Source organism: Pipistrellus kuhlii, unplaced genomic scaffold (assembly GCF_014108245.1).
Source record: "Pipistrellus kuhlii isolate mPipKuh1 unplaced genomic scaffold, mPipKuh1.p scaffold_m20_p_2, whole genome shotgun sequence".
Taxonomy (NCBI): Eukaryota; Metazoa; Chordata; class Mammalia; order Chiroptera; family Vespertilionidae; genus Pipistrellus; species Pipistrellus kuhlii.
In genome coordinates, this window is record NW_023425515.1 from 179,745,136 (window position 1) to 179,771,210 (window position 26,075).

The 26,075-nt window shown below is 42.0% G+C and overlaps 1 protein-coding gene, 1 long non-coding RNA gene and 1 other non-coding gene across 4 annotated transcripts; all 3 read right to left on the reverse strand.

Annotated features, from left to right (window-relative positions):
• Positions 1-1,697: 1,697 nt before the first annotated feature.
• On the reverse strand, positions 1,698-19,241 carry FAM76A (family with sequence similarity 76 member A). Of its 2 annotated transcripts, XM_036448380.2 has the most exons (9): positions 19,035-19,238; positions 17,932-17,996; positions 14,684-14,738; positions 13,123-13,275; positions 12,185-12,342; positions 7,718-7,804; positions 5,736-5,871; positions 2,560-2,661; positions 1,698-2,074 (listed from the first exon to the last, which is right to left on the reverse strand). In XM_036448380.2, exons 1-9 carry the CDS (start codon positions 19,113-19,115, stop codon positions 1,988-1,990), a joined length of 924 nt encoding a protein of 307 aa, XP_036304273.1. In that variant the 5' UTR covers positions 19,116-19,238; the 3' UTR covers positions 1,698-1,987. The 2 variants fall into 2 exon arrangements, with proteins under 2 accessions (XP_036304273.1, XP_036304274.1); XM_036448381.2 differs by lacking the exon at positions 7,718-7,804 and having other exon boundaries at positions 19,035-19,241.
• LOC118725004 lies at positions 4,965-5,070 on the reverse strand. The gene has a single exon (XR_004989772.1). It is a non-coding gene; the product is annotated as a U6 spliceosomal RNA (small nuclear RNA).
• On the reverse strand, positions 6,474-7,711 carry LOC123652743. The gene is made up of 2 exons (XR_006742232.1): positions 6,794-7,711; positions 6,474-6,692 (listed from the first exon to the last, which is right to left on the reverse strand). It is a non-coding gene; the product is annotated as an uncharacterized LOC123652743 (long non-coding RNA).
• Positions 19,242-26,075: the final 6,834 nt, after the last annotated feature.

Consider the following 26,075-nt stretch of genomic DNA (forward strand, 5'->3'; position numbering starts at 1 on the left):
ATGTAACAGAATTTCTCAAGTCTTTAAAATTAAACAAAAACCATGACTGTAACTTTTTTTTTTATTACAATCTTTTCCCCACAGTCAACATATATGCATTTGAAAAATATTATCTGACGGTTTGTCTTTACCTAAAAGTTTCTCATTCAAAAAGTTATAAAACTATTTAGCACTGCCTTTTCCCTTGCTTGGAAGGAAAAATTACATCCCTTACTAGAGTGATATAGAAACAGCATGGTCTATTGTTCCTCTTATCAGAAGGAAGCCTCCCATTCCCACATCTGTCCCGTTGTACGCGTGGATCCACTGGTGAGAATGCTATCACACTGATACGTGTTTGCTTCTAGGAAACGTCTAGAAAGTTAAACTTCCTGCTACAATATCAGTAGCCTGAGGTACACATGTCATCTCCTCTCATGATTACCTCTAACTCAAGTACCCCTCTGCATTAATGATTCCAAGATAGCTGGTTTTACTGTATCATGGCACACTACATGCCTCTAATTTCTTTCACAAACATCATATAGAGGACTTGAGAGTAAGGCTAGCAATGCAAACTTATCCTCTCTTCTAGAAAAGTAAAACCATGTGCCTGCTTATTGGGTCAAGAAGAGAGAATAGGACATGAACAATTCTGGCTAAGACCAAGCTGTTTCTGAGAACAGCACCTGTTTTCCATGCTTTTCTGTTAAAAGCAGGGAGCATACAGGCTGGAGAAGGGGAGGAAGGGAGAAGTTACAGGGATATCATTTCTTTCAACCAGACTCAGAGTTCATACTTGAGCAGCTTGTACTGACCTCCAAAAAGCTCTGTAGTTTGAGTATTATCCCATTTTGAATCTGCTCATGTAAAAAAAAAGTTCTCTGACAATGGCCAAGTATGACAACTGATATAAGCAAGTAAGGGTTTTTGGTTTTTTGTTAAAAGAAGTGGCTGTGTGAGAATTTAAAATCAGTCACATAAAAACAATCAGAAAAGGGGTGGGTAGGGAAGTGTCCAGTACAACCTGGACAACCTTTCTGTCTGCCCGTACTTATAAAGACAGACCATTCAAAACTTTGCTACCTCCCTAAGTATCTTCTTAAATGCTCTTCCAAGAAATCCTCCAAAAGGCACTTAGCTCCATACTTATGCACTGAATTGTTTCACCTTAACAATCAGTTTTTAAGACTTCAAGGTAACAAGAAAGAAGAGATTTGATTCTTTTACTAAAAGCTGGAGTAGGACTTAAAAAAAAAAGAGGCATCACTTTTACAAGAAGAACAAGCTAGGCTACCATTATTCCTTTACCAAGAAAAAAAAATTTTTTTAATAAATAAAATTCTGGCCATACACAGTACAAAGTTCATACATAATATACCTGGAAATAAACCCAAGAGTATACCCTGAAGCGAAAGGTTTATTGGAGAGAGAAAGCTTTGTCCATTGTACCAAGTCTCAAGGTGGCAGTTTTCAAAGTTAAGAGGGTGGCAGTGATATGAAATTAATGCCAGACTATTTGCTCATGGGTATGGCAGGATGTAACGATGGACAAAAAAAAACGAAAACATTCTGCACATAACACTGAGCAGTAACCATCACAAAAAAAAAAAAAAAAAAAAAGAGAGAGAGAGAGAGAGAGAGAAAGAGAGAGAAGAGAGAAAGAGAGAGAGAGAGAAGGAAGAGGAGGAAGAGGAGGAGGAGGGGGAAGAGGAGGGGAAGGAGAAAATAGTAGAAAGAGACAGAGCTAGTAGCACTGTGAGAAAGTGAGGGAAAGGGAGGAGAGAGGATTGGGAGTGTGAGAGTGAGAGAAAAAGAGCCTGAAACTCCAAACATTCAAGCATGCAGTCATAACACAGTGAAAACCAGGTGTTTCCATTCAGCCACTGCAATCACACAAAGGCTAACTGTAATAAAACAGATTTCTGAAGAACACTTGGAGTTCCTAAGTTGCCAACCCTAACTCAGGAACCCATTTGCTGTTGCTGGGGAACCTCCTGGTGGTCTCTCACGGAGAGGTTATAGCTCCTGACTTCTCCAACTTCTTGCTCTTGGACAAGGCAGCTGCTTGCTTCAGAAGCTCCCTGTTTTTTGCCTTAAAAAAAAAAGTGCAAGAAGGATGTTTTAACAGGATCGGATACATTTTCCATGCAGATGCAGATGGTCAGAAAGAGATGAACATATTTTAGAGAAAACAGCAAACTCTAGAGCTAGGTATGGGGAACAAAGGTATTTGCAGGAGGTTAATCAATATACTCCAACCTCCTGGGATCCACTGTTACAAAAGATGTTTTATGCAACACAAACAAGCCATGGAGTGCCCTAATATGCTGGAAAAACAGAATTTATAATTCAGAAATCTGAAATTACAACTGCTTTATCCCAAATTCAAAGAAAATATTAATTCCTCTGTTTTTGAAGGGAAAAGATCAGAACACATCTAAGAATGAAACCATAGAAGACATGTATAAGGTGGATTAGACTTGTCAATATTTGGGGGGAAAATAAAGCTAAGAGATGATCACTTAAAATGTAATCAATTAAACACACAAGTTACCACATAGAATGAGCAATCACCACCTGCAATTGTTCTGTGACTTCTTTGTGGGTTTTCTCCATTTGGTTCATTTTGGCTCTCATCTGAGATTCTTGGTATTGAAAATCAGCCTTCAACTCTGTGATCTGAGGGAAAAGGCAAAGTAACCAGAATAAATTTCTGTGCAATAGAAAATATTTCGTTAACAGAGAACTAAATAGTACTCCAAATTAATAAAGTCCAGGGCTTTCCTGAAGATCCATACCTAAATCAAAGCCAGAGAATTCCATATCCTATTTTTTTCTAAATATTTCCTGAAAGTTACACAAAATCCTGTAGTAGCATTTCTGATACTTAACCACTAGCAAGTTTGAAAAATTTCATGTATACCTCCAAAAAAATTAGTGATTATAATATACTTTGACTTTTTCTTAAAACATGTTTTCATTGATTTTAGAGAGAGAGGGAGGAGAGGTATAGATAGAAACTTCAATGAGAAAGACATCAACTGGCTGCCTCCTGCATCACCCACTGCTGGGGATCAAGTCCGCAACCCAGGCATATGCCCTGACCGGGAATGGAACCGGTGAACTCTTGGTTCTTGGGTCCATGCTCAACCACCAAACCACACTGGCCAGGCTGACTGATGATTTGAGAACATCCATGAGAATAATAGCTGCTTCCATGTACTGAATTTTTACCGTTTCAATAAAACTGATTAATTACTCATTCAATACTATGATAACCCTATGGGGAGAAATATTCTTCTTCCCATTTTATAGATGAGAAAACCAAGACTTAGAAAGGGCTAGGTAACACAGCCAAGATCATATAGGCTAGCAAGTAACAGAGCTAAGATTCAAACTCCAGGCCTCCTCCTGTTGACTATGTCATTCAAGGAGCACAAAAGCTACTTAAATCAGAGAAATCAGGTGTAAGATGAGTTTTGAGGTACAAGCAGCAACTGGAATGTGAGGAAAGAAGGGCACCAAAGCCAAGGGTACAGCAAGGGTATAGGCAGAGTGTGAGATAACTGAGAGCTTGTTCTAATGACTGATGTGCATGGGAAATGACAGGAGATGAGGCTAGAGACAGGAAGGCAGGACATGAAAGAGCCTGCATTCCAAGCCAATAGTGTGACCTTCATCCTCAAAGTTTTAGGGAACAATCTACTATTTGTTTTTTGCTGCTTTTAAACCCTAACTTTGCAAAGCAGTAGAAACAAGTGTTTGTTTTGTCTCTATTTTGCAAAAATCCTTTTATGTGCCATTCTGATCTAGTCCATGAATAAAATATACTTGAGTCTACTTTCATCTGACAGTCATGCAATACAGTGGGAGAATATTGGCCTCTTCCCATGAATCTCCATCTTACTGGAAGAAGAAAGCACAGCACAGCTGAAAGAACAGTACAGTGGGAATGACTTGAATTCATTCCTTTGCTCTGCCATTTACTTAATTATGTGAATTGGACGACACATCATTTACTTGCTTTGGATCCATTTTCTCATCTGTAAAATGAGGTAGAAATTAGATTGAAAGACTGCATGTGAAGGTATAAATGTCTTTGTTAGCCCCTGGAATGAGTAACAGCATTCCAAACCAGGCACAAGACAACATACAGGCTCAGGGGAAAACAGCTAGTTGAAGGAATTGGAACCTTAAGAGGAAACATATTGGAGGAGATACTCTTCATCTATAAAATGATAATGATAATAGCTCTGGAGGGGTAGCTCAGTTGGTTTGAGTGTCGGTCCAATTAGCCAAGGCTGTAGGTTCGATCCCCTGTCAGGGTATATACAAGAATTAACCATTAAATGCATTAATAAGTGGAACAACAGCCAAAATCGGTTTGGCTCAGTGGATAGAGCGTTGGCCTGTGGACTGAAAGATCCCAGGTTCGATTCCAGTCAAGGGCATGTACCTTGGTTGCAGGCACATCCCCAGTAGGGGGTGTGCAAGAGGCAGCTGATTGATGATTCTCATTGATGTTTCTAACTCTCTATCCCTCTCTGTTCCTCTCTGTAAAAATCAATAAAATATATTAAAAAATAGTAACATTCTAAAAAAATAAAAAGAAAATAAGTGAAACAACAAATCAATACTTCCCTTTCCGTCTCTCAAATCAATAAATGAAATTTTTAAAAGTCTTCATTAAAAAATAAGATGATAATAATAATTCCTACCTTAAAGAGTTGTTATGACGATGCATTAGTTAATATATATAAAGTACTTAGAATAGAGTCAGGCCCATAGTAAGCATCCAACAGAAGTTAGCTATTATTACTTTCATTAATATATTAAGGCAAAAATTAAATACTCTTGGAGAATGTGTAGTAAGAAATACTAGACATGAATCAGAACAAGGATGGAATAAGTCCCCTTAAAGAGGATGGATGACTCATAGAACAGAATAAGGCTTTACTGGAAATATTAACGTTTTACTTTTTTCAAATATGGAGCGCATCATAAATTTGCGTGTCATCCTTGCACAGGGTCATGCGAATCTTCTCTGTATCATTCCAATTTTAGTCTATGTGCTGCTGAAGCGAGCACAGTGTGTTTAAAAAGTGGGTCACTCAGGAAGAGAGTTGTCAGCAATGGAAGCAAAGTGACACAAGAGTCATAAAGGAAGGCCTACCTGAACACTGTCCAGGGAGAAGGGAGACCTCGCCCACATATTTTGAGTATTACTGTCCCACGGACATGCCATCCCAATAACAGAGATGGAGGCATCAGGTTCTCTTAGCCTGAGAGCATTAAAAATTCCAATTACATAACTACCTCCTCCTATCCCAAATCCATGCTCAGTTAGCACTGTCTGATTACAATCTTCCAAGGCAGCTCATACTGAGAAAAATAATATCCAGTTACATGCCGTATTGTAAATTAGGAGGGAGCACTGTGGTTTTATCCATTTTCTCTGTAAGCCTGGATAACACAAGTTCTCCCTGACAAATGGAAGCTCCCTCCAAATGCTGAGAAAATCAACTTTCTAAACCCACTTGAATGGGATGGATCCATTACAGTGATACCATGCCATGAGTTATCTTGGCAGACAACAAACCTCTCCCCAGGATATCCCAACCTTGCCACTGGATCTCTCTCAAAGCATCAATGTTAAGTACCCAACTAAGAACTGTTAGAGTTAGCATCATGCCCTCTTCCACATAGCGTACCCTGTCATCATTCTGGCCTGAGAGGCACTAATTAAATCATACCTTCTTCTCTTTCTCTAAAATCATCTGATCTTTTTGATGCAGCATCTTCTTTAGAGTGGCCACTTCTTCCTTCAGTTGGGCAATGATGACAAAGTGGTCAGTGCCTGGTGAGTCCAGAGCCAGGTCTGGGGAAAAGCTGAGTAGAAAAATGGATAGAAAAAAAATCATAACTTGGATGGATAAACTTTTTTCTTTTTTCCCTCCTTTTAATTTTTATGAGTTTGAGTCAAATGAAAAATACACCTGGAAACAAGATCCCAACAGACTGAGATAAATGCTTGGCAAATTTTTTTTCTACCTGAGGACACATGGTAGACCACTGACTGCAAGCTCAAGGGAGGAGCCACTATGTGAATTCCCAGTATCACGTCAGACTCAACAGCATTTGCTCTACTGTGCAGGCAAGGTGATCATCAGATAGCCAAGCTACAACCTGCAGCATTCCTGCAGCATTTCCTCTCACATTCAGGACTAAAATAAATGCCATTTCACAAGAGCCAATCTATTTCACTGAAGATCCCCAATTATTTATGGGTAATGTCATAATTTTTTTGTGATTAATTTCCCTAGAATCTGGACCAATGATCAAGAAGTGTAAGCACATGCATTTTTCTTTAATGCTTCTCATAGAGCTCCTCTTTTGATTCTGTTTTTTGCCCCAAAGCACTGTGATGTGGTATAGCTGCTAAGAAGCTGCTACATTCCATCCCAGGAATGAACAGTCAGTCCTTTAAAAAAAAAAAGGATAAAAGATGAATTTAATAGGAAGCAAGCCAATTTTCCCTAGACTACAACTGGTCTGTTGACTGACACTTCCCATATCAAGAATTCTGTGACTTTTGTTGTTGCTGTTCCACTTATTCATGCATTTATTGGTTGATTCCTGCATGTGCTCCAACCAGGGATTGAACCTGTAATCTCAGAATATTGGGATGATGTTCCAAGCAACCGTGCCACCTGGCCAGGCATGAATTCTGGACATCTAGTGAGGAAAGGAACAGAGACGTGGCAAACTCCCGCGTCAATCTCAACCTGGGATTTCAACAGATTCCTCCCACTAACACTACCTGAGAAGTTTTAAATCAATGATGCTAGTTGTTAAAAAGACACCTTGCAGGAGTAATCAGAAAGAGTAAACTTCACAGACACTTTATACCCCATTAAAAAAACAAAATTCAGCCCTGGTAATCCTATTTGCTGGTCTGATCCCAAATCCACCACTGGCTGGAAGGGAGTACTGAGACTGGGAAGACTCTTCAGAATGGAAATAATTTCAAGGGTTCCGGGGACAGTGTATCAATTGGTAACACTTCATGATGCTGGGCCCATGGAGAAACAAAAAAATGGTTGGGTCTAATACTCTGTTGGGAAGCAATCCTCTGCACCAACACAGATGGGACACTAGGTATTAGGACAGTGCAGCCTGTAAAAGAAAGCATCGTTGAGGAGGGATGAAAGGCATAAAATATACAGATAGGCTTAAAATGAAACAAAAATATTTAAATGCATCTCCTTCTCTCCTATCTAGCATCTGCATTGCACTGTCTTTCTGTCAGCTAAGGAGGCCTGGATCATCCCTTAGACCGAATAACACTACCTGAACTCTAACTTGTCTCTGCCCTGCCTCTTAAGACTGCCTCCTATCCTGCCTGGAGGAGGAGGCTGCAGGCACAGATCATAATGGAAGGCACCCAGCTGATGATTTCTTAGTATTAGTGTGGTGAGTTATTGGTGGGTTGCAGAATATGATTGCTATTAAATCCAGTTATATGTTCCTGCCTATTATTTAATAACAAGGTTAGATTTATAAATAAATATCAGTACAGCTTACTTATAAGATATCAAGTGGCTGGCATAGTGACCCTAAGAGGTTCACTGAAAACCATACATTAGCTCCAAGCACATCCTAAAATATATTCCTGTTTCAGGAACTGTGTATGCATTTCAAATGGAAGCCTGCACACACACTCCAATTGGCTCACCTGTCTCCATTGGTTGTGATTGACTCAAACTTGGACTTTTTCTTTGGGATTTCATTTTGAATTGAAGACGTAGAAAGTGTTTTCTGGCTTTTAATGGCAAAAACAGAGAGATACATGTTAGAAAAAAAATAAAATATCACAATGAAAGTGACAAATGGGACCAATAATAATATAGCTCTTCTTTGCAAGAGCTATTTATTCTTGATTATCAAAATTCACCAAAGTGTTGATTTCATGGATCCTGGTTATATAGGTGGTTGGTTTCCATAAGCCTCCCCAAATTCTTAGCCTCACTTAATCATAAAATACCTGCCTTACTAATTAGAGAACAGTCAATAGAAGTTCAATAAGAAGTATAAATCTATCTTACAGTTTAATAAGTACTTTTACATTCAATGTTTCATATGCTGTGAGGTATATGCAAGATATTTCTTCTACTTTGCAGAAACTGAGGCTCATTAATGTTAATGAGCTACCTAAGAATATACATTGAGTGGCCAAGATTATCATGATCTCCAAACGCATAATAATCTGGCCACTCAGAGTGTGTGAGTGTGAGTGTGTGAGTGTGTGAGTGTGTGAGTGTGTGTGTGTGTGTGTGTGTGTGTGTGTGTGTGTGTGTAGAGCCTGGTGCATGAATTCATGCATGGGTGAGTCTGGCCAGCCTGGCCAGGGGGAGAGGACTTGGGCGGTTGGCTGGCCTGCCTGCTGGTCGAACTCCTGGTCAAGGGGACAATTTGCTTATTAGCGTTTTATTATATAGGATATACACTTAGTGGCCAGATTATTATGTATTCACAGATCATAATAATCTGGCCACTAAGTGTATAGCTAGTTAATAGTAAAGCTGGGACTAGACACCAGGTTGACATATTTTAACTAGTTTATCTTCACTATCTCTCTGTAAATGTGTGTCTGAGTCCCACAATAATACTAAAAATCAGTTTTAGCTCTAAGTAATATGTTCATCCTCTAAAACTGGTTTGCAACCCTTTTGCTTTAACAGTTGTCCAATTGCTAAGCTTAAAGGATACTTCAGATCCTTTCTCACTTGACCTCTTTCCAAATATCTGACAACCCTGACCATGCCATCCTTTTATTCCCCCAACTTTATTAAGGAATAACAAATATAATTGTATATAAATAAAATGTACAATGTGATGTTTGTATATACATATACATTATGGAATGATTACCAAGATTAAGGTAATTAATACACCCATAATCTCACATTGTTAACTTTCATTTTTTTAATGATGAGAATGCTTAAGATCTTTCAGCAACTTTCAAGTGTATAATAATACCATATCAATTATAGTCACTGCTATATATTAGATCCTCAGAACTTATTCTTCTTAAAACTCAAAGTCTGTACCCTTTAACCTGTATCTCCTCATTTCCCACTCCTCCAGTGCCTAGCAAACACCATTCTATTCTGTTTCTGTGAAATCTGTTTTTAATAAAAGATTCCACATAAAGTTATACCATATAGCGCGTCTTTCTCTTTTTTCACTTAGCACGATGCCTTCAGATTCATCCATGCTGTCACAAATGGCAGTATTTCCTTCCTTTTTATGGCTGAACTAGAAGCCCGGTGCACGAATTCATGCTCAAGTAGGGGCTGGGCCTGCCAGGGGGAGGAGCCAAAGGAGGTAGGGCTGGCAGGTCCCAACCCCAATGGGGTGGGGGAGCCGATTGGGGCGGGGCTGGAGGGGGAAGGGCTGCGGGAGGTTGGCCAAAGAGGGGGAGGGGCCATGGGAGGTTGAGGGGGCCAATCAGCCCTCAAACCCCCCCCCCCCCAATCAGGCTGGTTGACCCCTCCCTAAGTGCATGTCATAGCGACTGGTCATTCCAGTTGTTCCAGTCATTCCATCATTCTGGTCAGTTGCTTGGCTTTTATATGTATACATAGATAATGTTCCATAAATATACATTTTCTTTATCCACTCATCTGTTGAAAAACATTCAAGTTGTTTGGACATCTCTGCTATTGTGTAAAATGCTGCAATGATTGGAGCTGCAGATCTCTCTCTGAGATACTGATTTTATTTCCTTTGGATATGTACCCAGAAATGACTGTTGGAACATATGGTAGTTCTATTTTCAAGTTTTTGAGGAACTACCATATTTTTTGCCACAGTGGCTGTACCAATTTACATTCCCATCAACAGTGTATAAGGGTTCCCATTTCTCTGCAATCAGACCAACATTTGTTATCTCTTGTATTTTTTATAATAACCATCCTAAAAGGTGTGAGGTGATATCTCATTGTAGTATTGATTTGCACTCCTCTGACCATTAGTGATATTTAGCACCTTTTCATGTATCTATTGACCATTTATATGTCTTCTTTGAAAAAATATCTATCTGGGCCCTTTATCCATTTTTAAATTGTGTTTTTTTTTTCTTCCTGGCTATTGAGTTATATGTTTATATATTTTGGATATCAAATATATTCAGTCCATCCTTCTTGAATGCTTCTAGAGTTCTGTTCTCAGCCTCCAACATGAGTTATATCTATAACTATCTATCATAATGTTAGAAAGTGTTCCTCAGATCACCTACCTAAGAATCATCTGGGATATTTATGAAACAATGCAGATTCCTGGATTCTATCCTAGACTTTACTAAATTAAACCCTGGGGTGGGACTACAAAGGAATCTGCATTTTAAATAACCTCTAGTCTCACTGACAAGTGTAACTAATGGCCTATATCAAAACTTCTGAGTTATAGGCTAAATTCCCACTAAATAATTCTTTTTGATGCTTCAACAAACTCACCTTTTCAAAACTGAACTTCTCTTCTCCCCTTCCTATATCCTCTGTAAGTTAAGAATCTAAGAAACATGAGAATTATCCTTTACTCACCCAGTTCCTGCCCATTTACACGTTTATCAAATTATCTACTTCTCCCTCTAAAGCAGGGGTGAGGAACCTTTATTCAGCCAGGGGCCATTTGGATATTTGTAACATCATTTGTGGGCCATACAAAATTATCAACTTAGAAATCAGCCTGCTGTATTTGGTCAAACACTCCTCTTGCCTCGGCAGGGCCAGACCAAATGATGGGATCGGACATTTCCCACCCCTGCTCTAAAGTATCTTCCTGAATCTGCCTCTTTGGAGCCACTGCCTCAGTGAAGTTTGTGTTCCGTTGTTTTGTTTTTTTTTTTTAAAAATACATGTTTTTATTGGTTTTAGAGAGAGGAAGGAAGGAGGGAGAGAGGGAGAGAGAGAGAGAAACAAGAGAAACATCTATTGGGATTGCAGGAGAACCAGCAAACTTGGTGCATGGGATGCTAAACCAACTGAGCCACAGTGACCAGGGCCTCAGTGAGGTTCTTGAATTAACATCTCTCTCCTGGACTTTACAAAACAAATAAACAACAACAACAAAAAATTAGCCCCCAGTCTTTTTTTCCTTTATTATATTCTCCGTAATAATCAGGGTTAATTTTATTAACCCCATGATTAAGTTTATGTTTCTTATGAGATCTACAGAATCCCTTTTCCTCCCATTTCCCAGCTCCTAACCATAAGCTTCAATAACAGGATTTTCAATTCACCACAGTTCCACGTAGTTTCACATCCTCTATGTCTTTGTGCAAATGCTATTCCCTCAGCCTAGAATGCCTCTGCCCATTCCTTACCTGATGATTCTAACATCCTAAGATAAAGCTCCAACACCAGCTCTTCTCCCAGCCTTCCTTCCTACGGCAGTTAGGTACCACTGCCTCTCATACCTATATCTTGACATTTCCACTGTGGAATTGATGTTTCCATGCTTCCACAGAACTACACCGCAATGATCTGATTACAGGTCTGCCTTCCCTACCAAACCGCACACAATCATACTAGTAATAATAAACAGGAGTAACTAAAATGTATCAAATGTTTCCTATATGCCAGTTATAAAACTAATCACTATGTATGAACTATATAATTTATCTTCAAAACAACTCCATGAGGTAATGATATTATTTCTCTCATTTTACAGATGAAAAACTTGTCCAAGTTCTCATGTAGAGAGCCTGGAAAAGCCTGATTCAATCCAGAGTCAGAACTCTTCACAACACTACCAGGAAAAACCTAGAACATCTATCAACCTCCTGGCCAGACAGCTACGTCCTTCAGAAAGTGGCATGACCAATCTTCCAGGGAAATAATCAACTCTAAGAGTGAGGAGAACAAGACATGTGAAAGTGGAGTAAGTTCACAAACTCTTCAGACACAATACAAACCAAGTCAGAAAATTCTGATAACTCATAAAGTCTCTGTGGCTCTTGGAAAACATATGAATTATAAAATATGACAAAGTAGATTCCTCCATAAGCTAGTAATTAGAGAGAGGGAGAGAAAAGAAAAAGAAAAATATACACATAATGGTATCTTCTATGGCTAATTGTGTGAGCATTACACCTGACCTATCAGCACTTCGAGGCATCTCTTACAGGTAAGGGGGCTACCTGTTATAATGGCTGCCACTACTCAAGCGACTGTACTGCTCCTTCTCCTGGTGGCTGGCACGGGAAGAGCTGCTTAGATGCTTCCTCTGCTCTTTGGTCTTCTGAAGGACCCGTTTGTATGAAAGTGTGCACAGCCAGCACAGCAATTTCCCATCTACCTGAAAGACAAGGAGACGGAGATAAAGAAGATGAAACAAAGTACACGGATACTAGAGAACATGAATATAGGAAGCTAGAACCTCTGAGCTAAGTCCAGCTCTGCCATTTAGGAGCTGTGTGAACTTAGGCAAGTCAGTTGAGCCAGACAATAGTAGCCTGGCCAGTGTGGCTCAGTTGGTTGGAGTGTCATCACATACACCAAAAGGTGGCAGGTTTGATTCCTGGTCAGGGCACATACCCAAGTTGCAGGTACAATCCCCAGGTGGGCACGTAATCAATATTTCTCTTACATATATATTTCTCTCTCTCAAACCAATAATAAAAACAAACATATCTTCGGGTGAGCAGTAAAAATAAATAAATAGCCAGACAATAAAACTGATAGCATGACTCATCTTGAGTCACAATCTCTCCTTTACAGAGTTCTATAGAATTCTGCCAGTTCACTTCTGTGGGATATTGATCACTATAATTCAGGTTCTCATGAAATACTAACTCATAAAATGTTAGATGTAAGGGTCCACATTTGATAATGAAGTAAACAAAGGCTGAGTATCTTCTTTGAGGTCAATAACAGAACTTGGAGTGAAGTAAGAAATCTTTCTCTGTTATCTCTCTTTTTTAAATGAATTTATTGGGGGTGACATTGGTTAATAAAATTATATATGTTTCAGGTGCATAATTTCTATAATACATTTCCGTTATAGGCCTTTTTAACACAATTGGCCAACTTCATGTCTCTGAAAGAGAAAAAAAAATCAAGAAAAACAGAGATTTACCTTCTTTCTGTCATCTTTCCTGTCAAATGCACACTGCTGCTTGCACTGTTCACAAGAATATGGTGGTCCATACTTCTTCTCTGAATTTGTGCAGCGCTGGCATTTGTTACCAATAAATGCTGCGATTATATTGCAATACTGACATGGTTTGGGCTAAAAGAGGGAGAAAAAGGGTCAAGTAAGTATAATATAAAACACCAATGCCTTTTTTTAAAGCTATTATTTGTATTACATAGTCATGGTAAAACTTCCTAAGTTTCCTTTTATATTGATGGGTCAAGTGAAGTCCAATTCCTAGCACTATGTAAAGTGTTTTTATGTGAAGGACTATTAATTTTAAAATAAATAAATGAACAAATAACAAAAATTATTGTTGGGACAGAAACAGCTCTTTGAAGAAACCAGCAAGTACTTCCAATTTTCTGGTAAAGGCCTCTTTTCCATTATCTATAACTAGTGGCCTGGTGCACCCTCTCCAATATGGGACTCCTCGGGGGATGTTTGACTGCCAGTTTAGGCCCAATCCCTGCTGGCTCCTAACCGCTCACCTGCCTGCCTGGCTGATCACCCCTAACCACTCTGCCTGCCAGCCTGCTCGCCCCCAACTGCCTACCCCTGCCGACCTGATCACCCCCAAATGCCCTCCCCTCCTGGCCTGATCGCCCTAACCACTCTGCCTTAGTCCCACCACCATGGCTTTGTCCGGAAGGATGTCCAGAAGGTCTCCCGGTCTAATGAGCATATTACCCTTTTATTAGTATAGATAGATAATAAAAGCCTAACATGTTAATTAGACTGGATGTCCTTCCTTCTGGACAAAGCTGCAGTAGGCAGGGGCTGAGGCAGAAGCGACAGAGGTCCAAGCTGTGGTGGTGGCGGGCCGGAGCCAAGGCCCTTGTATGAATTTCGGGCATCGGGCCTCTAGTAATTGTATAAACATGTTGGAAAAAACGCCTGCAAAACCACAGTATCCTGAACCCCTCACCCTGAGAGGGGAAAAAAAAATCACTCATCAATGGCTGACTTGGTTCAGTGGTTAGAGCATTGGCCTGTGCACTGAAGGACTTGGGTTTGATTCCAGTCAAGGACAGGTACCTGGGTTGCAGATTTGATTCCTGGCATTAGTCCAGGCACATGCAGGAGACAACCAATCTATGTGTCTCTCTCACATCAATGTTTTTCTCTTTCTCTCTCTCCCCACCTCCCCACTTCTCTTCCACTCTTTCTGAAAGTCAATGGGGGTAAAAAAAGAATAGTTGACTGCTACCAAAGAGGTCAAGTCATAGAATCCATCTTTCTCCTTCTCTTTCCATATTGGTTACTGTAGCCCCTCAGGAAAACTAGAATTACAAGCCTGAAACAGTGACTGTAAATACAGAACTCCTCAAAACTAAGTATTAGCTGAGTTTGAAAATTCAAACACTAGATAAATTTTTATGAGAAAGTATTTACACATAATTAGTTCTTTAATAAAAATATAGTAATTACATTAATAGTCCACAGAATGTAAGGTTCTAAAAGACCTGAGCACTTACTGTTAGGTACACAGAAAACTACTTACCGTTCCATACAACTGCACATTCTGAGCACATTTCTTGCATATTGTACTGGTTTTACTGTAAAGGAAGAAAGAGACACAAGGCTTTTATAAGAAAAAAGTTGTTTTAGTTAAGACATCTGAACATTGGTTCCTCCTTAAGTCCAAGTAATTTGCTCATTGCTTTGTGCCAAGATGAAATACAGTCTGAACATCTGTTTATCTGAAGACTGAGTATCTGGCCAAGAGCTCTTTTAATTATTTTGTAGTTTTTTATTAACTCAGATAAAATGATTCTTTGGTTTAAAATAGTGAGTTATTTGTGATTATGATATCTCTAAGTAAAATTATCAAATATGGAGAGGGACCTCAATAGAATATTATGGTAAAGCCCTGGCTGGGTAAGCTGGTTAGAGTATCAACCTGATATACCAAGGTTGTGGGTTTGACCCCAGTCAGGACACATATGAGAATCAACCAAAGGCCAGGCTGCTGTGGCTCAGTAGTTGACTATAGACCCAGGAACCTGGAGCTCATGGTTCGATTCCCAGCTAGGGTACATGCCCGGGTTGTGGGTCCAATCCCCAGTAGGGGGCATGCAGGATGCAGCCAATCAATGATTCTTTCTCATCATTGATGTTTTTATCTCTCTAGCCCTCTCCCTTCCTCTCTCTGAAATCAATAAACATATTGTACTATATAAAAAAAAAAAAAAAAAAAAAAAGAATCAACCAAAGATTGATTGGTTGGTGTGGCTCAGTTGGTTAGAGGGTCATCCCATACACCAAAAAGGTGGCAGGCTAGATTACCAGTCAGCGCACATATCCAGGTTTCAGGTTCGATCCCCTGTTGGGTGTGTGGGACGCAATCAATCACATTGATGTTTCTTTCTCTCAAGTTTATAAAAAATAAAATTATAAAATACACTTTTTAAAAAGAATGTTATATTAGACTGAATTGGACTCGCAGAAAAGAAATTAATTTTCCTTAGTTCAGATGAATAGTTAAAAATTTGAGGTTAAGATTAAATATATGTTTGAAATAGAAACTCAGAAATTATATCCATGTTGACCTTTATTTATGCTCTCCCCTGTAAGCAAAAAAAATATGAAAATTCCAGATGTGGCGATATAGATACTATGATCAGATATTTAGTCAATATTTCCCATTTGTCTAAGAGCCAAAACTGACAAAAATAAAAATGTCCTTTGCCAGAGTTCATACATAACATTACCTATATGCCTGAACTGATAAACCACTTTTTTGGGGGGGAGGGGGGAAGGGGAGGGTAGAAATCATCTTCAAATAAAGTCTAGCTCTTTAAAAAGGGATGTACAAACAAGTGATTGATGTGCAAGAACAGTTTAAACAATATTCTGGAGATAAAAATAAAATCACACAAAATTATAACATAGTGAATCCAGCCTATTTTCTATGTTATGATTATTTTACCATATAATTCCTATGAAAATTAGACAAAAGAAAAACCTCAAAATAGAAAACATTTAAATTAAAACGAGACATTCAAAGAAAATATTTTCCAGGGCAACTTTCTGCAATTTTAAGAAGACAGTAAAAGGAGTGAAGTACATTGAGAGACCTCTAAAAAGAGGATTAGCATCAGTGATTCTGTGATGCTGATATTTTGGTATATACTTATATTTATTATTGAAGAGGTGGGATATATTATCAATATATGTAAGTGTTCCTAATATCTTAGAAAACATGCAAAGTAAAACTATTTCCATGATCCACCTTGAATTAATGTTTATGTACGTATGAATTAAGGGTCAAACTTATTTTACCCCACACACAAAAATTAAAGATGATGCTCTGACTGGTTTGGCTCAGTTGATAGAGCATCAGCCCGTGGACTGAAAGGTCCTGGGTTCTATTCCAGTCAAGGGCATGTACCTTGGTTGCGGGCACATCCCCAGTAGGAGGTGTGCAGGAGGCAGCTGATCAGTGTTTCTCTCTCATTGATGTTTCTAGCTCTCTATCCCTCTCCCTTCCTCTCTGTAGAAAAAGTCACTAAAATATATATTTAAAAAAAAATTAAAGATGAATCCTAAACCTAAATATAAAAGCTAAAAATAAAAGCTTCTAGAGTATATTCTGTATGTTTCCACGTGTGAGCTAGCAAATAGGACCAACCATGCGTAAGGCACCGTCGCTAACAGCTGCAGTTCCACAAAGGTTGGACTTACTATACTAATACACCACAAATCGCTTTACTGCTATAGAAAAGCACCCTCCCCCCCAAAGATGTGTTTATTCATACCTAAGTACCTAAGTGTTTTTCACACTTTTTAAAACAAGTTTCAAATGTGACTAGAGCTAATCCTTTTCCAGGATTGCCACATTTCCAAAAGCTTCTTCTTTTAGCTCATAACTTCTTCAAACTCTGAATATAGACATACTGGAACATAAGGCTCATGTTTAACTCCTGTGGTTTCTGGGTGTCATAAAGATTATAACCACAATATAAAATGATCAAGGATCTGAAGAAAAGTTAACTTAAAATATTTAAGCCATCAAAATTAGGCATAACTAGGTGGCTCAGTTGGTTGGATGTCCTCTGGTTTACTGAAAGGTTGCCGGTTGGATTCCCAGTCAGGGCCCAGGCCAAGGGAGAGGGAGCAGGAGAGAAACACATTGTGTTTCTCTCTTCCTTTATCTTCCCCTCTTTCTAAAAGTCAACAAAAATGTTTAAAAAAAAAAATTTTAAACCATCAAAATTAGACATATCTGGGAACATGTGTATTTAATATCCATCAATGTGTTATAATAAAAAACTGCTGTGCTAACCGGTTGACTCAGTGGCTAGAGTGAGCCAGTGGACTGAAGGGTCCCAGATTTGATTCCCACAAAGGACACATGCCCAGCCCTAACTGGTTTGGCTCAGTGGGTAGAGAGCGGGCCTGCGGACTCAGGGTCCCACGTTCGATTCCAGTCAAGGGCATGTACCTTGGTTGTGGGCACATCCCAGTAGGGAGAGTATGGGAGGCAGCAGATCAATATTTCTCTCTCATTGATGTTTCCAACTCTCTATCCCTTACCCTTCCTCTCTGTAAAAAATAAATAAATAAATAAATAAATAAGTAAATAAATAAAATCCAATAAAACGTATTAAAAAAAATCCTTCTCTTAAAACACACACACACAGAGACATACACAAAAACACCTGCAGAATCTGTGTAAAGTAAAATTGATTACAAGTTTTAAGAGGAAAAAAGCTCATTAACATTTTTCATGCTCAAGAAAAACTGTACCTCTCCTGCTGGTATTCAGTCCTACAGTAGGTGCACTTCACAACAGGGTGTGCAATCCGACATTCCTGAAATGAAATGAGGATATAATTTTAACAGGCAGTCAGAAACGGAAACAGCCTTCAGTACCCCTGCACAGCCACTGTGCTTCAGTGAGTCACTTAAACGTCCTGGGCCTTATTTTTTTCCTCTGTAATGCACTGACACGGGAGATAAGTCACGACTTGATACGGAACTACTCAGTCGTCATAAACTGTAAAACCAAGGTCTGTATGAATAAGTCTAAGACTGGAGTCAGAAGCCCTGGACTCTAGTCTAGCTCTGCCACTGCCACTGTGTGATTTTTGAGCAGGTTCACTTGTGAGATTTACGTGCTGGGTTAAAATCATCATTACTTACGTATGTAAGACTCCTGTATAATGTCATTTCTCTCCCCTTAAATAGGCAAAGCAGGAGGAAGCAACTTAAACGAAAAAGAGACCTTAAACCTTCCAGGGTAAACACTGACCAACAGCTGGTTAGGATGAGGACCCAGGTAGGTCAGCAACTGGATGTTGAGAATACCATCCTTTTGCTTCGTGCGCTTGACTGTGGGGGGCCTTTTCTAAAACCCTCTCCGTCCCTGACTCCGAGGCCGGCTGAGAAGAGCCCGGAGGCGCCCGCGTTCCGGACACTCCTCCCCCACTCCTCCCCGGCAGCGCCCGGCTCTGGAGTTAGGTCCCGGGCGGGGCTGGGGGACCCCTCGGCCGGCAACCCCGAGGCACACCCCAGGGGCGGCGGCGGCGGCGGCGAAGCCAGCCGGCCCACGAAGGAGCTCCGGCGCGGCTGGCCGGGGCCAAGCAGGGGACCCGCGGCCCACTCCCCCGCCCTCCCGGGGTCCGAGGACACCCCGCCGTTGCTAAGCAGCGGCCACGCCGCCAGGGGGGCCTGGACCGGGTCTGGGGCTCCCCCGCCAGCCCCCGCGGGAAGGGTGCGGCTCCGCAGCGGGGCGAGCCTGCCACGCCCTGAGCGGGGCCCCTGCCGCCGGGCCGGGCGTCCCCGCAGCCCCGGAGCTCCGGCCCGCGCCTCCAGCGTCCCGGCCCCGGCCGCCGCCCCGGCCCGCGCACCTTGCACAGCTGCTGCCCCTGAGACAGCGCCTCGAAGGGAAAGCGCTGGTGGCACTTGGTGCAGGCGTAGAGCGCCGCCATGTCCGGCCCGGGACGTGGTCGCCGCCCCGCGGGCTCCGTCCGCAGCTTTAGCTGACAGTCGGAGGCGCAACCCGGCGGAGGCGACGGCGGCGACGGCGGGCTGAGGGCTGCGGCGGCGGCCGCGGCGGGCGGGTGGGTGCGGCCGGATCTGGGCGGGCGAGGCGACGGGAGGCACCTGTTTACTGGTCATTCCGACATCCATCAAGCCCAAAGGGGCGGGACATGCAGCTCCCGACGTCTCTGATTGGTTCTATGCTGGAGTACGCCACTTATGACGCGCGCGGCCTTGATTATGTAAAAGTTCAGTCACGCGGGGACGCGGCTGGGAGGGACCGTCCACCGCCTCGACCTCGGAAGCGCCCAGGCTCCGCCCCCTTCACGCTCTGTTCCCGCCCTCGCCCTCCTCTCCGGGGCGGGGCCGCGGCGCCTCCGCGCGTGCCTCTCGCGATACCTCCGCGGAGTTAAGCTGTTTGTTTTGTTTTTCCTGGAACTGCCCGTCGGGAGCCCGAGGGCATTGTCGGCCGAACGCGGCACTTTGTTGCAGTAGAACTTCCCCCGCCGGAGCCTGGAGAAGGCGGGGGCTTGTGAGAGAACCTCTCTCTCCATCCTCAGGGCAGGAGGGGCCGTAGCACTCTCACTCGAGGGGTAAGGAGAAACCATAAGGCAACTTAGAGGGTGCTCTGTCTGAGACCCCTAAAATAGGAAGAACTCTAGGGTCATTGACCTCCAGAGGGAAAGGGGGAAATCCCAGAGAGGGCACCCCTCTGTTGAGGAAGAGGGTTGTTAGAGTAAGGTGACCAGACGTCCCGCTTTTGGCGGGACCGTCCCGATTTCCAACAATTTGTCCCGCGTCCCGCTGCGTTTTAAAAAGTCCCGATTTTTGGGAAAATTCTTTTAAATCTTTTGGACTTTTTTTAAAACGCCGCGGGACGCGGGACAAATTGTTAAAAATCAGGACGTCTGGTCACCTTACGCTTGAGTGATGACAGCCCCTCCAGAAGGGGGAAGACAGATATAAAGCGAGGCCTTCCTGAGGGTCCTCTGGCCCTGGAGGACCCCTCAGAGTGGATGCAATTGGCCTGAGGCCTGCTTCCTACTCTGGGTTCTCCAGTTGCACCCCAGCTTCTCTGGAAAACAGCCACCTGGGGTTTCTTGGCTGGGCCTGGCCGCCTGCAGAAAGCAAGCCACACCCTGCTGGCTATTCTGCTGGCCCTTTTAGGGGCTGCCCCAGGAACTCTCCAACTGATCCTTCTTGAGGCTTCCGCAAAGCTTCTTGGAAGGCTGACCGGTCCGAGGCCCCGCCCTCGAGTTGCTCTGGGTCCCACATTACTGTTGGGTTGGCAACTAAGTAATTGCGGGTTTCACACATGGCTTCAGTTGAATTTTTAGGTTTGCAGACGTAGTACAAATGTAAAACACATTTTGTTATTTGATAGTTGGCTATTCAGCTGTTAATCAGTAAGAAAAGTTTTTTGATCTGTTTTGTAGTTTTCGTTTGGCGTTCGTTGAAAAATGGAAAATCAAAAGGAACATTTTCGTCATATTTTGCTTTTTTATTTCCGCAAAGGGAAAAACGCATCGCAAGCTCATAAAAAGTTATGTGCTGTTTATGGTGACGAAGCCTTAAAAGAACGGCAGTGTCAAAATTGGTTTGCCAAATTTCGTTCTGGTGATTTTTCACTCAAAGATGAAAAACGCTCTGGTCGTCCAGTTGAAGTTGATGACGCCCTAATCAAAGCAATAATCAATTCGGACTGTCACAGTACAACACGTGAGATTGCAGAGAAGCTTCATGTATCACATACATGCATTGAAAATCACTTAAAACAACTTGGCTATGTTCGAAAACTCGATACATGGGTTCCTCACGAACTGAAAGAATCACAGTTAACGCAACGCATTAGCAGCTGCGATTTGCTAAAGAAACGTAATGAAAATGATCCATTTTTAAAACGACTGATAACTGGCGATGAAAAATGGGTTGTTTACAACAATATCAAGCGGAAAAGATCGTGGAGCAGGCCAGGTAAACCAACTCAAAAAACATCAAAAGCTGATATTCATCAAAAGAAGGTTTTGTTATCAGTTTGGTGGGATTACAAAGGAATTGTCTACTTTGAACTCTTACCACCCAACCGAACGATCAATTCTGATGTCTACATTGAACAACTAATGAAATTAAACAATGCAGTTGAAGAAAAGCGGTCTGAATTGACAAATCGAAAAGGTGTTGTATTCCATCATGACAATGCAAGGCCACACACATCTTTGGTCACTCGGCAAAAATTAATGGAGCTTGGTTGGGATGTTTTGCCACATCCACCATATAGTCCTAACCTTGCACCATCTGATTACTTTTTGTTTCGATCTTTACAAAACTCCTTGAATGGTAAAAATTTCAATAATGATGATGATGTCAAATCGTACCTGATTCAGTTTTTTGCTAATAAAAACCAGAAGTTTTTTGAACGTGGGATTATGACGCTGCCTGAAAGATGGCAAAAGGTCATTGATCAAAATGGGCAATACATTACAGAATAAAGTTATTTAGTTCCATGAAAAAATTGTCTTTGATGTTCTTTTAAAAATCCGCAATTACTTAGTTGCCGACCCATACTTGCTGCCGTCCTGAGCCGTATTAGTTCAACTCAGTTTCTTTTTTTTCTTTTTTTTTAAATTTTTTATTATTATCTTTGTACATATACCCTTGCCCTCCCTCCCCAGAGTTTTGTGTCCATTGGTCAACTCAGTTTCTTACAATTGAGTGTGCCCTTCACAGCCTCTACAGTAGGTCGCTGCCCCAACAAAATTCACTCTAAAACTCCAGTCCAAGCCGAGACCGGTTTGGCTCAATGGATAGAGCGTCGGCTTGGGGACTGAAGGGTCCTAGGTTCGATTCCGGTCAAGGGCATGTATTATACCTTGGTTGCAGGCATATCCCCAGTAGGGGGTGTGCAAGAGGCAGCTGATCGATGATTCTCTCTCATCGATGTTTCTATCTCTCTATCTCTCTCCCTTCCTCTCTGTACAAAAATCAATAAAAATATTTTAAAAAAATAAAAAAAATAAAAAAAATAAAACTCCAGTCCAGCCGAAACCGGTTTGGCTCAGTGGTAGAATGTCAGTCTGTGGACTGAAAGAAAGGTCCCAGGTTCGATTCCGGTCAAGGGCATGTACATTGGTTGTGGGCACATCCCCAGGAGGGGGCGTGCAAGAGGCAGCTGGTTGATGTTTCTCTCTCATCGACGTTTCTAGCTCTCTATCCCTCTCTCCTCCTCTCTGTAAAAAAATAAAATATATTTAAAAAACAAAACAAAAACCTCCCTTTTAATCGTCTGGATTCCGTGTCTTGCTTCTGCGTTGCAAACCTCTCAGCTGGGACCTTACACCCTTTTTGTGAGTTTGTCCAAACGTGTATTAATCAAAGGTTTATGCGAGTCAGAAAATTAAGGTTCAAAATCACTACTCCACACTGACTAGCTATGTGACTTTGGATCTATCACTAAACTTCTCAGAGCTTCACTTTCCACTGTTGTACGTTGGGTCTGTGAGGATCAAACATAGTACATGGAGGGTGATGGGTAAACTGCTGAATGGTTAAGGGGTTGTATTTTTGAGTGATGGAAATGTTTTGGAACTAGATAGAGGTGGTGGTTGTACAACATTGTGGATGTACCAAGTGCCACTGAATTGTTTACTTCAAAATGGTTAACTTTATGTTATTTGAATTTCAGTTCAAATTAGTGGAAAAGTAAAAGGTTATAGGTTCGGGAGCCAGACTGCCTGGCTTTGAATCCCAGCTCTATAACTGTGAGCACGTTAAAAACAACCAAGAATCAGCCGAAACCGGTTTGGCTCAGTGGATAGAGCATCGACCTGAGGACTGAAGGGTCCCAGGTTTGATTCCGGGCAAGGGCACGTTCCTTGGTTGTGGGTACATCCCCAATAGGGGGTGTGCAAGAGGCAGCTGATCGATGTCTTTCTCTCATCGATGTTTCTAGCTCTCTATCCCTCTCCCTTCCTCTCTGTGAAAAATCAATAAAATATACTTTTAAAAAACAACAACCAAGAAACAGTACATGGAACTTGGTATCTAGGTAAACATTCATTATTAAAAGAAGACACGTCCTTTTAGGGAGATGCTGGTGCCCTGGATCATGTAAACACAGGCTTTCTTCTAATTATATACCCTACACTGGGGTACGGGCCTCTCTCTGTTCCAGTTCTGATCGCCAGTGTATTACTTACTTGTTTTTCATAAATCAGATTATGGCATCATGGAATAGAAGGACCATATCTGGAACATCATCCTCTGTATCCTCTCACAAGCTCCACCCCTCCACATTCTCCAGGCTCTGAGTGTTGATGATGAATTAATTTGCTAATTAATCCATTCTTTCAACAAAACTGTAGTGAGTAATTTACTTTGTGCTAGACTCAAGCTTAGGCACCAGGGATACACTGGTGTGTGAAACAGATGTGATCTTTGCCCTGGGGAAGCCAACAGCTTAGTGTCAAAGACAGCCAAATAGCAAGGACTGTGAGTGAAAAGACATGCCACAGGGACAGAGGGCAATGTTGGAATGGGACAGGGGAAATCACTTAGGTAGAGAAGGTCAGGGAAAATTTTTCTGAGGAGGTACCCAAACTGGAAGGTCCAGAGGGATTTAGCCAAATGACTTAGCCAAGAATGTTCTAAATAGAGGGAAAGGTAAATACCTTGAGGCATAATAGAGCTTGGAATGTTCAAGAAAGAAAGAGAAGCCAGTATAGCTAGGGGACAGAGGATGAGTGGAGAGGTTAGCAGTGGTCAGATGTACAGAGCCTTTAAAACCTGATTCCTCCCTCCCCACAAAGTGCGATGTATGGAGCATAACGGGAAAGAAGCCAATGCTTTCCAGGGGTCCTCAAACTTTTTAAAGTGGGGGCCAGATCACAGTCCCTCAGAGAGCAGGAGGGCCGGACTATATGAACTACTAATTCCTACTGTAACACCTCAGCTGCGCTCACTGCCCAAAAAACCTGGCGGGCCGGATCAGACTCCTCTGCGGGCCGCATGTGGCCCGCGGGCCGTAGTTTGAAGACGCCTGCGTTAAGCAGATAAGTGACAGATTTGTAGTTTTAAAAGATTTGTCTGGGGGACTCTCCCCCTCCGCATGTAGGAAGTCTGTATTGTGAGATTCTTTCTCCTTCCCCACATAGGAGTCTGTATTTGTTCTTCAATAAATTTCCACCATATATATATATTTAAAGATTTGTCTGGCTTCTATGAAGAGAATAGACTATAGTGAACTGGCATAAATGCACAGATCACTCAGGAAGCTATTGCACTTGTCCAGGTGAGATGATTAAAAGGTTGCAGTGGAGTCCTAGCCAGTTTAGCTCAGTGGATAGAGCATCAGCCTGCTGACTGAAGGGTCCCAGGTTCGATTCTGGCCAAGGGCTCATGGTTGGGTTGTGGGCTCCATCCCTAGTAGGGGACATGCAGGAGGTAGCCAATCAATGATTCTCTATCATCATTGATGTTTCTCTCCCTTCTTCTCTGAAATCAATAAAGAAATATATATATAATTTTTATTTTTTTAAAAGGGTTGCAGTGGAGAGAGGTGAACAGATTCAAGATATATTTTAGAGATGGAACCAAGAGGACTTAGGGATGGATTGGATGGTGGTATTTCCAGCAAAAGGAAAGCCTAGGATAGGTTTCAGAGATAAAACCAAGAACTTATTTTTGTTAATCCTCACTCGATATTGTCCCCCATTGGTTTTCAGAGAGAGCAAAAGGAAAGGAGGAGAGAGAGAGACAGACAGAGAGAGAGAGAGAGGAGACAGAGGAGAGAGAGACAGACAGAGGAGAGAGAGAGAGAGAGAGAGAGAGAGAGAGAGAGAGAGAGAGAGAGAAGAGAAGAGAAAGAGAGAGAGGAGAGAGAGAGGGAGAGAGAGAGAGAGAGAGAGAGAGAGAGAGAGAGAGAGAGAGAGGAGTAAGAAACATTGATTGGTTCCCTCCCACATGTTCCCTAAATGATCCTGTGAAACTGCAGCCCACTTACATGCCCTTGACTGGGAATTGAACCTGCAACTCTTTGGGGTGTGGCCAAGGCACCAAAAGCTTTTTGTTTTGTTGTGTTTTGCCATCACACTCTTGTACATGAATAGGAAGTATAAAAGCGCCATGTGTGCCAGAGAGTAGAAGATAAATTACATGAAGATTCCTGGTCCTGCCACATTGGGAACCTTTTTAGTTCAGTGGTTTGGAGCACAGCAGGACACATTGTCTCTCTTCACACATCTCACCACTTAAGAAGAGGCACAGTGTTTGGGGGGCCTCTTTGGATTTTGGAGGCAGAATATACACACTCAGAACTACTTCTCCGGTCCTCTATGGGGTGACCTGGAAGGCCCAGAGCCTGAAAGGGCTGTACAGCAGGTTCAAACCTTAAAACAGGCTATGCTGACGCTGTGGATGATATTATCCTGCAGATACCAGGTCGCTGGAGGACTCCACCTGGATAAACACTCTCCGAACGCTCTGAAGGGTGCAGTGAAGACCCCTAGGATTCTGAAGCAAGGCTATACTCACCATGGTCCACTTGAACAAAAGGTCCGATGTGTTACTGGACCCAGAAGTGACTGAGCATCTGACCACTGGATGCCAGGTGACTATATGTCTTAAGCTAGATGTTATCAGACAGGCACAGCAGCAATCCAATATGATGGAAGTGCTACATTCAGGGCTGGGCTCAAAGAGTCAAATGAGTAAGTCAAATGAACAGGCAGCTCAGACTCCCGTGGCACCTACATTTATATCTGTTGATCTGACCCCTCTCCTTTAACCCATACCTCCTGGACGGTTCCCTGAAAACAACGGGCAAGGAAGGAAAGGAGTTGGACCCATTTCATGGATAGGTCAGTGAGATATTTTGGCACCATCTGGAAATGGACTGCTCTGTGATGGCCCCA